A 15,498-nucleotide genomic window follows, 5' to 3' on the forward strand; every position below is an offset into this window, starting at 1 on the left:
TTTCCAGGAACCCTGACAGGGTAGGAACAGAGTTACAAGATAACGTCATTATTATATCGACAGTGGGGTCCGTTACCTTCCAAGGAGATAGCTAAAGATTTTTAGTGGTGACCCAACTTGAGTGCTCCCTTGGCCTTAGAGTTTGGCCATTTGACGTTCAATCACGTCACTATACCCTGGGGCAGGGTATATTTTAAATTGGGTACTAACAAACCCTGTATTTCAAGAACCGTTGTGGTAAGCGCGGGCATCCCATTATAATATTTGGTGCCGCCAGGGGCTTTCCCCTCCAGTAAGTGATGTAACACCGTTTTTGCACTAATAAGTGGTGACACCCGTACATTACCACACGAATAATCACTGTCTAATAAAATGATTTATCCCTATTAGTACTTTAATTTATAGTTGGGAAGTAAACTTATCGCGTTCGAGATGCTTACGCCTGTTGTTTAACCTTGAGAAGAAGCGAAATTTGGCTCCTGATAGGGGCTGGTATAACTTGAGAATTCTTTTATTTAAAACAACTCGAGAATATTAAAGTATAATACACGTGCTTTTTTTAAAGTTCTTGTTTGATATCCAAGAACATAAAAAAAGTTTTCAAAGATATTACACAGTGTCACAGCAACAGACATGCAAAAAAAAACATTCAGATGGATACATTTTGCTGGGTCTGAGAAACATCACAAAGCAGGTAGGGGGCAGCCTATCGTTTTCGTCAAGTAGTGAGTTCATGTGAGGTTAGGTCCCGCTTACGAGTGAGTGGTAGTTTGTCCAGTTTAGCAGGAAGTGATTAGGCTGTCGCTGATTCATCAGATGATCTGCAATTTTTTTTTCTTTTTGAAAATCCGATTCAAAAATTTATTCACCGTGACGTTTAGCTAACGTCAGGCTAGTGACCAGATTTTACCATTCGCAATGGTGAACAATCTTTATCCCTTAGCTCTGTGGTCCATTTAAGACCAATGACCGAGACCATAGTTTTGTCAAATTATTACAATAAATAAAAAGGTTCAAAATGAAAGCTGAACTACAAATAAATTATAAACAATCCAAAAAGCATATATCTAGGTTTATGCATGTAGTTCAGTTAAGTCATATGGATCTTCATTTTTCACCTAACGTTTCGAGAAGTGTCTACCTCTTTATGTTTAAACTGTTTGAATCACTTCCTGAGAAAAAATAAATCCAATTTCACGCCCATTGTAAAACCTGATTCAAGCTGGACTTTTGTCAGCTAATTACCATAAAACACAGTTCAGATTAAAAAGTGAACCAAAAACAAGCTTCAAATTAACCTACAGTTCCTCTAACAAAAGCTTCAACGAAGCTGAAATTTATCATTATTTACTGATGTTAATGAACCTCGGGTATATCTAAAGAAATTATAGAGACACTTTTAGTACAAAATGTTCCTTCTGTTAGTAAAACTTATGCTAACGTTTTATTTTATTGGGAAAACAGAATCAGTTGCAAGAGTCGACGAAGCCCCTTTCACGTCGCTCCTTACTGGTAAGATACAATAGGGCCGTTCTTTTACTCATCTTTGTGCTAAGATCTTACATCTTTTGACACAAAACCCTTAAAAGTGAAATCTTATCACTTAGATCTTATAGCGTTTTTTTTGCAAACGTCTTTAATTATTCTGCTCTGATCAGCGGTCTAAGAACAATGATGAGTATATCATCAAAGCTCTCTCATCATTGTTCTATATGGCAAAAAAGATGGCGTCCTATATGGCAAAAATAATTAGATGAAACCATCATATTGAAAAAATCAAGATTCACCCCATTAAAATGTAATAGGTTAAAATTAAAATCACTCGCATAAATACAATCCAAATTTCTCGCTCTTACTCGTGACATAAAAGATTCAAAGCTCTCAAAGAACTCCTGAGGTCCGCACCAGGAGGCCGGTACACCAGGCAAGACAAAATATTTCGGTTTTCTAGATGCACCTCTTTTGTAACAGTTTCAATCTTATCTTCAATCCAACAAGTCAAATCATCCTTCTCCCTGTACCTTAGTCGATCCTTCAGTATGAGAGCAAGTCCACCACGCCTCATCACATCGCCGTTCTTTTACTCATCTCTATGCTAAGATCTTACATCTTTTGACAAAGAACGCTTAAAAGTGAAATCTTAGCACTAAGATCTTACATCTTATAGCGTTCTTTTGTAAACGGCTTCCACCATTCTGCTCTGATCAGCGGTCTGAGAACAATGATGAGTATATCATCAAAGTTCTCTCATCATTGTTCTATATAGCAAAAAAATGGCGTCCTTCACACTTTTTGCTAACATCAGTGAGCTATAAGATCTTAGAACAAAGATGAGTTAAAAGAACGGATATCTTTGCAGAAAGATGTGAGATCTTAGATGTAAAATCTTAGTGCAAACGAACGGGCCTAATAATGCCTTGTTGAATTGTGCTTTGACAATATACACAGGTATTTTCACTTACAGGTATTTTGATATACCCTATAATTTTACCCTACACTTACATACCCTATAATTTATAAATATACTTCCTTCAGAAAATTTAGAATTGTTCTTACATTTTTTTTTTTGATCACAAGCCATCTATGTTCTTCGGTGTCCTAAAGACCTTTTAAAGTATTTTAAAAAAGACCTTTTAAAGTATTAAAAATTATAAAAATATGCATTATGCCTCATTTCAGCAAACTATTGAAGCTTCCTTGGGTATTAAATCGTTTGCACTTTATTATTTTTTTTACTATTTTGGTTCATTTCTATTATGTTAATTCACTAATATAATTCTAATCTATCTTCCTAACTATTTTCTCAATTACTAAAATTTGTATAAATAACTTTCACCGCATTTCAGTAAATTATTTTTATCTTTGGAGATAAATCTCTTCTCAGCAAGTCGTCTTAAAATCCTTAATGTAATTATAAAAACCTTTACTCTAATCGAAAAAAAACTTTTTTGGTCAGTATTTATAAGTACAAGCGAAAGTTGAGTAAATATCCAAATTTTTTTTGTAGAGCATCTTTTTCGTACGTTTTCATAGATCTTAAACTTCCGCCATAAACCTCCTAATAATAAGAAGAAGGGTAAAACCCCCATGCGAAAAAAAGTTCACTGGCAGTCCACCTTTCGCCTTTGTTACCTGTCTTTTGATATTTTGTTAATCCACAATTAGATAACTCTTAATAGCATTTTAACATCAGCGATTAAATAATAAGCTCCATGGAACTTTAAGCATTTTATGTCAAATAGCACTGTATATGAAAGCTGCTTTTCAAACAGTTCGTGGTAACGAACTGTAAGTAAGGAGCGACCTGGCTCAATGGTAACCGAAACTCTAAAAAACGGAATTTTGATACCAATAGATACATCAAAAGAATTAGATTTTGATTCTGATTTCAAATATATAAGTTTCATCAAGTTTAATTTTACCCATCAAAAGTTACGCTTCTGAGAAAATTTGGCTGATTTTCGAAAAAAGGGAGAAAGCCCCCCTAAAAGTTATAGAACCTTAATGAAAATCACACCATCATATTCAGCGTATCAGAGAACCCTACTGTAGAGGTTTCAAGCTCCTATCTACAAAAATGTGGAATTTTCCATTTTTTGCCAGAAGAAAGATCACGGATGCGTGTTCATTTTTTTTTTTTTTTCCCAGGGGTAATCGTATTGAGCCAATGGTCCTAGAATATCGTAGGAGGACTCACTGGAACGGAAATTAAAAGTTCTGGTGCCCCTTTTATGTGACCAAAAAAATGGAGGGCAACTAGGCTCCCACCTACGCTCATTTTTGCTCAAAGTCACCCAATTAAAATTTTGAGATAACCATTTTGTTCAGCATAATCGAAAATCTAATAAATATGTCTTTTAGGATGACTTAATCCCCCACAGTTCCAAGGGGAAGGGCTGCAAGTTATGAACTTTGCCCATTGCTTACATATTGTATTGGTTATTGGAAAGTATACAGGCATTTTCAGGAAGGATTTTTTTCTTGTGGGGGGGGGGGGCTGGAGGAGGGGATTACCATGGATAATCTTTCCGTGGAGGATGTTTCTTTGGGGTAAGGGACATTTCTATGAAGGGGGCGCCGTATTTCCAAGCATTATTTAAAAAACGATCAGATATTAAATTTAAAAAAAAACAAATTTTTTCAACTGAAAGTAAGAAGCAACATTAGAACTTAAAATGAACATAAATTATTACGTATATGAGGGGGTTCTCCCCCAAGTCAATACCTCGCTATTTACGCTACAAATTTTTTTAGTACTTTCAAAAGAGCTATCTATTCTAATTAAACGGCCTTTGTGATTAAGGGGTTTGTGAATTAAAATTTTTTTAACTTTTAAATTTTTTTAACTTTAAGAGCGTGATATTGACTAAGGGGAGAACCCCGTCATATGCGTAATAACATATACGTAATAAACAAAAACAATAAAAAAAACAAGCGATACGGTTCAATAGTAATCGAAACTTTTAAAAACGGAATTTTGATGTCAATAAATGTATCAAAAGAATGGGCCTATAATGCCGATTCTAAATATATAAATTTTATTAAGTTTAGTATTACTCATCAAAGGCTACGAGCCTTTGAAAATTTACCTGATTTTTTAAAGAGGGGGGAAACATCCCCTACAAGTGAAAGAATTTGACTGAAAATCACACCGTCAGATTCAGCGTATCAGAAAACCCTATTACATAGGTTTCAAGCTCATATCTGCAAACATCTGCAACTTTGTATTTTTTGCAAGAAGAAAAATATACGAATATAGAAGTTCGTTACGTAAGTTAATTTGTAAATCACGTCAGAATCAAATTTAGAGACAGCCATTAGAAAAAGAAAAGTAAAATTTTTATGCAAATTTTGTTTACTTATTCAATGACGGTGAGCCAAAATAAAAGCTGCATTAACTAAAAAACGATCAGAAATTAAATAAAAAAACACAAGTTTTTTAAATCGAAAGTAAGGAGCGACATTAAAACTTAAAACGAACAGAAATTATTCCGTATATGAAAGAGGCCGTCCCCTCCTCAACGCCTCAGTCTTTACGCTAAAGTTTGACTCTGTCTCACAACTTTATTTTTTTAAACAATAAAAAACTTAAACAATAAAAGCGTAAAGAGCGAGGCGTTGAGTAGAGGACGGCCCCTTTCATATACGGAATAATTTCTGTTCGTTTTAAGTTTTAATGTCGCTCCTTACTTTCAGTTTAAAGAACTTGTTTTTTTTTATTTAATTTAATTTGTTAAGGACTTTCTTCAGGTGAGTATAATATATTTTCAGAGTAAAAATAAAACTTTTAAAAATAGGTATTGTGGGCGTTGCCTGATTTGGAATCAACATATGAATTAGAGTCGAATTTTCTTTTCCGTTACCAATTGTAATTTTTTGTTCTTTTTTCGCAAAAGTTTTGTCCACCAGTGTCGAAAGAGAGCTTATTTTAGGCATGTTAAATATACTCCAAATTACTTTGAAGTCAGCAAATCTTATCATTTGTACTTTATGTTTGTGAACTGGAAATTGATAATGAGGAGACTTAAAAATACTTTCCTTGTATATACCCTGCAAATAATTCTCCGAACTACAAAAACAAAGCACAAATGATACAATTTTTCCAATACAGTCTTGGTTTGAAATAATGGTTTATGCCTTAAATTAATAAAGTTCTTATGGCGGTGGACAATGTCCCATCCCTTTGTCACGCGGAAAACTTCCTCCGTTCCTCTTCTCTTGCTTTTAAGCACACATATTATATGATTTACTTTATTCACATCAGCTAACTTATTCTGTAATCATGGAAATTAGTAAATTGAAATATCTTTTTCCTCTAAGTGGCTTGATTTGCCATACCCCAATCAAAATTAGGCAATGTAATGAAAATGTAATTCACATTGGACAGGGTAATGGTAGGAGGGATTGTAAAAATATATTTTCACGGTACCCATCACAAGTCGTCGTTTTCTATCTTTGTCTGGTCTAGACCAAAAGATCATTCATAATACCAAATTTTATGGCTAGTTTCTCTTAAACTACCCATTTGTATGTTCACATTTTTATGCAAGTTTTTACTATTTAGAGAGATTGAGCTGAGTTCAACCTAAGGCAGTTAACATTTTTGTTTCCAGGTGCGCTGGTAAGGCCTGGTGACACAAGTTTCCCCACTTCAATTACAGCAACGCTGAAAGGTCATAAAGATCGATATCCAAGCGGAATTTATCAAATAGATACAAGGGGCCTTTATTACATTGATGAATACGGAAGAAAAGTGGAAAAGAGGATTTATGCTGATCAGTTTATTCACGGGCCTTTCAAAGGACCCATTGATCATGAGAGCTCTTTTTCAACCAGGCATAAAGAAGCAAGAAGACCAATTGCTAAAATAGCAATAGATGATGAAGAATATTTAGAGGAGCCAATATATTTTATTTACTCTCCGAAGACTCCAAGTTTGGGGGAAACACGTTTCAGAATTGGGAATGGTAATGTTAAAAATAATGGGAGAGACATTGAACTAGTCTGCGAATTTCCTAAGGATATGGACATTGTTTCTGTAAGTAAAATAAACTCGAGATTCTAATATTGAAGCCTTATCAATTTTATGGCTAGCCGGAAAGAAAAGAAGAAGAATCACACGAATATTCACCTATCAAACAAGGCTCCCTCTGCTTAGAGACGGGAATTATCTACTTCCGGTGGCTTGTGTCATGGAGTAGCACTTGTAAATATTTTGTTTTATCATTTTCCTTTTAATCTTCTTTGATTTCAGTTTTTGCTTTTATTTTTTATATAGTTATGATTTAAATTCCTTTTTTCTTCACGTTGAGGAAGCCTTGCTAGACACAGTGAAATATTCATGTGATTATTCTCCATTTTTTCTTTCTACTGGCCGTAGACCCTTGGCTGTTTTCAAAATTTTCATCTGTGTTTTGCCTTGGTAGGCCAGTTTGGCTTAGTTAGGCTAGTTTGGCCAGTTGGCTTAAATCTCTTATTTCATTTTCTAAACCCATTAAAAAGGCTATATAATCATTGATTACAAAGTCAAAATGGTGTAGCAGTAACTTCGCATGCTGCGGAATATGTAAGAAATAGGAGTTTAGAATTAAATAGAAATAGAAATTTCTATTTTAATTAGAATAAAACCAAGTAATATAATTAACTTGCACTGTGAGACAGAAGTGTATTGTTTGTTTATTTACAGTATTTATTTTAGCACATCCCTAGTATGAGTAAAGAACACATTTGAGCGATAATGTTGAATTATTTGATATCATAAGAAATATTTCTTCTAGAAAAAACAAAAAGATCTTTCCAAATTATCTTCCATTGGCAGTTAAAATATCTTATGTGTTACCAAGAGTCCTCATAATCACAGCATAAATATTACACAGTATGGAAAATTTCGTTCAGAAATGGGACACATCACAGCGGGCGGTTTGGGAAATTTCCCAAAGCGTCATAGCAACAGCTTCAACAGGTATCCTATATTCCCATCGTAATGGGATACAAAATTGTCATTACGCACGCGCAAAGGCGGAGTAATTTCGAAATGTGGGTGACTTGTGTGCTCCAAAGACCTTTACTGGAATATATAGTAAATTTCCGTAATATATAATATTTATGCTGTGCTCATGATCAACTAGGTACATGTTGTTATTTTCTCTAGAAACCGAAATCCTTTTAATGTTAGTAACAAACAGAGTGGGAAAATGTGGTATTATATTTCGATGTGATTTCACATTTATTTATATTTTGGATGGCAATATCGTCCAACATCTGATCATGGTTCGTTATCATTTACGATCATATCGTCCAACATCTGATCAGCATCTGATCTTCTTTGTACAACTTCCAAATTTTTCGGATATTTACTTAATATCTTTTTTCATGACGCACAAATAACAGTTCAATAGGAATAAATTCTTTTATTTGACAGTGAAACAACAAACCAATCTCTGGATATTTCGGCCACACATACAGTGATTTCGGGAGATTTTTTGTTGTTTTGCAGTCAAATAAAAAGATTTATCTCTATTGATTTATTTTTTGTGTCATGGAAAGGTAGTGCGGTCTGCGAAAAAAACCTATATTTGTTTTTCGTAAGCCGGTTAAAACTAATTCGCTATATCTTAGCAGGAACAGGTCTAAATAGTACTTGCCCAGCATCTGGAACTCATGATTTGGCAAAGAGTCTTATCAAACAGTTCGTGGTAACGAACTGTAGGCATGAAGTGACTCGACTTAATAGTAACCAAAATTATAAAAACGAAATTTTGATAACAATGGAAACGTCAAAAGAATTGGCTTTTTAGGCTGATTTCAAATATGTTAAATTTAATATTACTCTTTAAAAGCTACGAGCCTGGGTAAATTTTCCCTGATTTTTGAAAAGGGGCATCACATCTTCAAAAAGCCAACAAATCTTAATGAGTATTGGACAATCAGCTCGAGCGTATCAGAAAACCAAACTGCAAAAATTCTCCCATCAAATTTTATCTAAAGTTTTCATTGTAATTTAACATTTTAATTCTTAAGCAGGAAAAATAAAAAAGCGGAAGGTTTCAATTTATAATTATTGATATATAGAATTATACAACAAGAAATTTGGGATTTCTGGGGCCGGTAGCCCACATCGTGTCTTGATTAGAAGCAGGCATGATTTGAAAAACGATCAGGAATAAATTTAAAAAAAAACTGAAAATAAGGTGTAAAATTAAAACACAAAGCAAACAGAAGTTATTCCGCATATGAGGGGAACTGTCCTTTCCTCGAACCCTCGCTCTTTAGACTGATCTTTGACTTTTTACCTAATGATGTAAGAACGATTACTGAAACACAAGAGATGTTGAATTGACTTTCTTTTTTTCTTTTTTTTTAACACTAGAAAACCTTAGCGTAAATAGCGAAGGGTTAAGGAGGAGACAGCTCCCCTCAATACAAAGAAATTTCTGTTCGTTTTAAGTTTTAATTTTGCTCTTTTCTTCTAGTTGGAAAACCATGTTTTTTATTAAATGTTTATATGATTGTTTAAAAGGCCATGTATCAAGAAATGTCAGCGATGTTGCAAAAGCGAAATAGCCAAAAGTCTACTAAATGACACATAAAAATATACTTTGTTTTTAAAATTGTATCGTAAATGATGAATGTTTTTCTAGTAGCAATTGTATGGGCTTTGTGACAGTTAAGCCCTAATCATGTTTGGTTATAATTGAACTAGTGTGTGGAAGTGTGTAAGTGGAAGCACTTTCTTTTGGGCAATCGGGATAATAGCTTTCTGTACTAAAGATATTCTTTCAGGGAATTGAAAGGGTTTTCCATCTTCAAATACCTTCACAAAAGGATGGAATTCTAATGTCCCTAATACGGTTAGAAATTTCATTTGGTAGAAATGCAGAGAATTATCTGTGCTCCAAAAGGTACCTTCTGTTCTAAATAGGATATGAAATAATTTTGAAAGACAGGTGTCTTGAAAATTCAGTACCGTAATTTTGAAGTCTCCTTTCACAAAACCCTATGTTTTTATTAATTACTTAAAATGGAAATTCAGTAAATTGCTGTTGACAGAAACTTTAGTAATGATAAAAATGTTTGGAATGATATACGAGGCTATATCCAGGGGGGGTTAGGGGGTTTTAACCCCGCCCCAAAAAATGTTTGTCCGACTCAAATGTAACAAAAATGTATAAAAACAAATTTTTGATGCGTTTTTAAGTATTTTTTTTTTATTAGCCATCCCTCCGAAAAAAATCTTTTGTACGCCTCCCCCTAAAAAAATCCCGGATACGGTCCTGATCATATATAAGACTCGGAATATGAAATTTTGAATTAACAGACCATATTTATAGAATGGTAGTATGTGTACCCCTTTTTTCTTCTTTTTTCTAGGTTTTGCACAAATTCAGTCTTCCCATAAAGGCTTTAGTTTAATTTATCAGTAATTTTTTTTTTTACTTTTCAGACTGTGTCATGGCAAAAAATGGATAGCCATGGCCTATTTGAAGAAGATATAATACCTTCAAATTATGATTACTACGGTAGAATTGAAATTAGGCAATATACAAGAGGTTCATCTTTATTCATAAAGGACTTTACTGAAAAAGACGAAGGAACCTATAGGTATTTATTCTTCTTGGTTCAGCGGCTGATCCAGGATTTTTTTTTTGGGGGGGGGGGCGCAAAATAGTTTGATCGATAAACTTTCGTTAGGAGCAAGTTTATTTAACACAAACTTGCGTTAATTAAGCAAATTACTTTACTTTAGACTACTTTAGGGGGGTGCCCGTATTGCCCTCCCCCTGGATCCGCCACTACCTTAATTTTTTATTCTTAATAACAATTTCTTAATGTTTTATTCTCCTTAATAACACAAAAACATGTCATCATCGGATTGTCAATTACCTTTAAATACACATAAAAAAAAAAACAAGAATTAAAATTACGTAAAAAGTAAGGTACAAATGAAGACGAATATTGGTCAGTCAAGTTAACAGGTGACAAGCTTATATTTTGAAGACCAGACGAACGGGTGATTTAAAGAAGATACGAATAAAAATAAAACTACAGGACGGCTACTTTTACTGCAGTGTTTCGCGTCACCATAAAAAAGGGGAAAATTTCTAAGCGGAATGGGTTTTTGAGACCAGTCTGTATTTCTACAGGATTAAAGCTAATTTTTTTCACTTTGGCCATATTTTTCGTTATTTGGCTTTTATATTTGGCCAAATTTTTTTGTTCGTAGAAATTATTTCGACTCAAAATTAATTTTCTAATAGGTAGGTCTATGTCAACTTAAAATGGTAAAATGTCGGCAAGTCATGTAGACTGGCTGATCGTTCCGCTGGCACTGTTGATAAAATGGAGATTCTTCATTCTCCCCTACATTTTAACGTGCCTGAGAAAACAGATTCATTTCTAGACTGAATTTCAAATAAAAATAAGTTTTTTTTTTCAAACAAAAGTAAAAAAAAAAATTATTAGACATACAATGGGAAAGTAAAACAGATGGTGGTCAGTGTTTAGATTATTTAATCATATAGAAATTATAACAGCAGCTTTAAAATTGCAAAGTGAAAATAAACAAAAATAATAAAAACTAGAAGAAATTGTCCCACCTTGAGATTTAAACCAGAACAGTCCGTAAGCGATTGGGATACTAAGAGCTAGCGAAAATTTTTTAATTAATTTGTATAAAAATACAACACAGACGATCTGAATAATAAAAAGAAGCAGGGTTTTTTAACGTTGCGTCTTTTGATACTACTCAATACCAGACTAAGGATTTTGAAAAGGGTGAGGCGAAATGATCGAAACTAACAAAGTAGGGGACAAAGTACTCAAAGGCAGCGTATCCGAAAAACTATGAAGGTAAATGCTTAGCTTTTCAACAATGTTGAATTGATGCCGTGAGTTTTTAGCCGTTAACATTTTGGCCTTCATCGGACTAGATTGCCGTTTTTCAGCACAAAATTACAAACAGCACTTTGATGGGGTATTGGTATGAATCTTGCCGCTTCAAAAGACGTCTATATAGAAGTTTATCTTTCGAAAAAGCCCTTATTTACCTTTCTATATCCACCCTTCAACATCATGACCCCTGGGGGGAGGGATATTTCACTGCCTATGCATGCTAAATCAGAATTTTCCTTGTTTTTTTTTGAAAAACATGAGGAACAAAACCTCCCGTTAAGAGTTTCTGATGATTCTTAAGGCGCTCTTCTCTTTTTGGTTTATCGCCCTTTCCAAGGGGCGTCAGGCGGTACTTTTCGGTTATTTGAAACACACACAAAGAGGGAAGTTAGGTTAATCCTAATGAAAAACAATAAAACATGATGATAAAATAATACTTTAGAAACAAAATTATGGAACCCTAACCTAACCCAACCTAACGTAACCTAATCTAGCCCCACCCCAACCCCTAATATGCAAATATACAGCCCAAATTATACAAATCCAATGCATTCTGTCTAAGTTCAATGCATTGTATCATCCATCACTAGTTTGCATAGCTATGAAACCGGTTTTCTGAGATGTAACCTATGCGTAAAACAAGAATGTGTTTCCACTAACTGACAAGTACCCATCGATCTCTTGTTTAAAATTCTCAAATTTGTATCTTAATTCAAAATTGTAGGTGAATTAAATCTAAGTAATAATTACCACTTTTAAATCGGTGTCATTAGATCTTTTTTTTTAAGTAAACAGTTTCTTTAGTTTGCAAACTATGTACCGAGGCTTATTGGTTGTTTATTTTGTAATATTTTTTCTTAAAATTTGAAACATCCTTAGCGAGGCGTTTTTACAGCATAGGGGCGTAGATGATTTAGCTGACCCTTTGCCAAGAGGATCTCCAAGTACAAAATGAGCATCTGAGATAAGTAGTTTTAAGGGTGGTGGGCAGTGTTAGCCCATCGAGCTCCTGGCCATGAACAATTGTTCCTCTTTACGCTCCTTGATGACCCTGAGTAAGAGTTTTAAGTTTATTCTTTGTATTTAAAAAGCCAGTATTCAAAGTTTCCATCCTTCCTTACAAAATAGAAGGCCAAAAGTAGAAGCAATTGTATATGTGCTCTTCAACAGAAATATTTGTGAAGAAATAGCATCTGATACTCAGCAAACATAATTTCTCAGCAGCTGTGAAGTTTGAAACTGCAGGACAAATCTTCTCTGTCGCAAAAAGATTAACTGAACTAAATTGAATTTATATGAATTTATAACCTGAACGGCAGGAATCGAATACGAGCCTCTCGAATATGATGACACTCTGTTACCTATCCTCCGTCAACAGTTCGACGAGGGGAGCGTTGGATTTACTGGCAATTTTCCTATAGGGCTTTAGAACTCAGCAAGGATTCAGGAATTAGACGCATACCATCCTTATATCCTTCGAAAATTGGTAAGTTTTTTATTCCTCATTCTTAGATAACATTCAGCATTTAGGAAATTTTTCCCTTCGTTCTGGATTGCCTTCTTAAAATGTATAATTGTAAATGTATAAAATGTATAATTGTAAATGTAAAGCCTGGGGTGTCTTTCAAGTAAAGTCTTAGTAGAGGAATATTCTGAAAAAGAGGGTTATTTTATATACAAAAAAGTGTCATGTTTTCAAAATATTAGAGAGAATTTTAGGTTAATCTTCAAATGGACGAAAAGAACACCTGATCTGCTCACCTATGTGTGTGTGCTGAAACCACAGTAGTACCCTATCAGGAGGTCCTGACCCTCACCCCTGCTGCCATCTACAATTTAGTTTAATGCTGACGGGACATAATTTATTCAAGGATTATCGATCGAGTCTAATGTGTGTGTGTCAAGGTCAATCGATCTGTTGTTGTTTGGCCACGTGCGAATGACATGAGGGGTGATTTACATAATCGATGGGGGAATTATTGATTCACGAGCATAGCACCTGTGAACTTGATTTACATAATCGCTAGGGGAAATTATTGATTCACGAAGGGGAGAATTAGGAAACATTAAGGCTTCTTTAATCTTAGGTCTGAGGAAGGGGGGAATTAAGAAACAAACATGGCTTCATTGTTGTTTGGTTAGCTTAACCTGAGAAATAGCACCTGTGAACTTGATTTACATAATCGCTAGGGAAATTATTGATTCACGAAGGGGAGAATTAAGAAACATTAAGGCTTCTTTAATCTTAGGTCTGAGGGATAAACATTCTTTAGGACAGAGAGAAAAATTAATATTATATTTTTAAATAGGGCTTCATTGATCTTTAGTGTCAGGAATTATAATTGACATCACATGTTATCTTGGAATTATGCGGGAGTTTAAAGAGATAGAAATTATATTTTTAAATAAGGCTTCACGGAGCTTTAAGTCGGAGAGATAAATTGATATTCTAACGAAACCCTAATAGTTTAGCTAGGAAAATTTATGAGATGAAGAGATTAACGTAGGAAAGGGTTTCCTAGAAATTTGAAATGCGTTAGCGTAGAGATGCCAAACAAAAGGAACACGCTGAAATTACGTTTATGGATTATTTGGGTGAAACCGTTTTATCCATTTTTTGGGATTATTTTGGCAAAACAGTTTGAGCCATTTGAAAGAAGATTTTAAGAAAGGTTTTAGAAAAGAATTTGAGGGTGAAACTCTGTGGTCGTTATAATACACAAGTTTCATTTGAACAGTGTTGTGAGGTCCTCTAACCCAACCCCAAAGGGTTCCAATCCCCCCCCCCCACCCCGAAGGAAGCCCCCCGGTACTCAAAGGTCCCCCAAGCTCCCAAAGAGCCCCAGCCCCCCAAACGCCCTTCTCAGACCCCCAAAGGCCCTCCTCTGGTCCTCAAAGGGCCCCCCGGACCCCCACAGGGCCCCCCAGCCCACCGAGGCCCGCTCTCCCGGCCTCCCAGGGCCCCCCGGCGCCCCAAGACCCCCCGGCGCCCCCAAAGGCCCCCCCACACCTCCCAAGGCCATCCCCGGGCCCCCCAAAGGACCATCGAGCTCCCAAAGGACCAACGGGGTCCCAAAGGCCCTACACCGGCCCCAATGGTCTCCCAAGGTCCCATATAGCCCCAGCCCCCCAAACGCCCTCCTCAGACCCTCAAAGGACATCCCCGGGCCCCCCCCCCAAAGGCCCATCGAGCTCCCAACGGACCAAGGGGTCCCAAAGGCCCACCACCGGTCCCCAAATGTCCCCCAGGCACCCAAAGGCCCTCCCTGTGCCACAAAGGCCCCCAAGCTCCCAAAGGACCACCGGCGCCCCCAAAGGCCCACCCAGACCCCCAAAGGACATCCCCGGGCCCCCCAAAGGCCCATCGAGCTCCCAAAGGACCAACGGACCCCCAAACGCCATCCCCCGGCCCCCAAATGGCCCTCCGGACCCCCAAAGGCCCTCCCTGTGCCCCAAAGGCCCACCGGTCCCCAAATGGCCCCCCGGACCCCCAAAGACCCACCCTGGGCCCCCCCCCCCCCGTGCACCCATCTTTCGTTGATGTGTGTTGTCTGAAACCTATGATTTGGGATGTGTAGTTTGCTACTTCAGGCTTTTCTGAGCTAAGGTTTCATAGTATTTCATAGGTGAATTGTGTCTGAAACCAATAGTTTGGGATGTGTAGTTTGCTATTTTTGACTTTTCTGAGCTAGGTTTCTTAGTCTTTCGTTGGTGTATGTTGACTGAAACCGATGATTTGGGATATGTAGTTTGCTATTTTTGACTTTTCTGGGCTGGATTTCATAGTCTTTCATAGGTGTGTGTTGTCTGAAACCTATGATTTGGGATGGGTGGATTGCTACTTTTGACTTTTCTGAGCTGGATTTCTTAGCCTTTCATAGGTGTTTGTTGTCTGAAAGCTATATTTTGGGATGACTAGTTTGCTGTTTTTGACCTTTCTGAGCTAGGTTTCTTAGCCGTTCATAGGTGAGTGTTGTCTGAAACCTATGATTTGGGATATGTAATTTGCTATTTCCGACTTTTCATAACCAGATTTCTTAGTCTTTCGTAGGTGTGTGGTGTCTGAAACCTATGATTTAGGATGTGTGGGTTGCTATTTTCTGACAT

General features: G+C 36.1%; 1 protein-coding gene across 2 annotated transcripts in view; it reads left to right on the plus strand.

Annotated features, from left to right (window-relative positions):
* Window positions 1-560: 560 nt before the first annotated feature.
* LOC148944035 (uncharacterized) overlaps window positions 561-15,498 on the plus strand; it is a 26,509-nt gene continuing 11,571 nt past the window's right edge. The window contains exons 1-3 of one of the 2 annotated variants that reach the window (XM_089100389.1): window positions 561-694; window positions 6,114-6,538; window positions 9,944-10,101. In XM_089100389.1, coding sequence (XP_088956515.1) covers window positions 634-694; window positions 6,114-6,538; window positions 9,944-10,101 — 644 coding nt within the window. In that variant the 5' untranslated portion in view covers window positions 561-633. Of the gene's footprint in view, window positions 695-1,409; window positions 1,513-6,113; window positions 6,539-9,943; window positions 10,102-15,498 lie in introns of those variants that run through there. The other variant, XM_089100388.1, reaches the window with a different exon arrangement.

The sequence above is a fragment of the Artemia sp. Qi Xiang Cuo genome, chromosome 14 (genome assembly GCF_049724085.1).
Source record: "Artemia sp. Qi Xiang Cuo chromosome 14, ASM4972408v1, whole genome shotgun sequence".
Lineage (NCBI taxonomy): Eukaryota > Metazoa > Arthropoda > Branchiopoda > Anostraca > Artemiidae > Artemia > Artemia sp. Qi Xiang Cuo.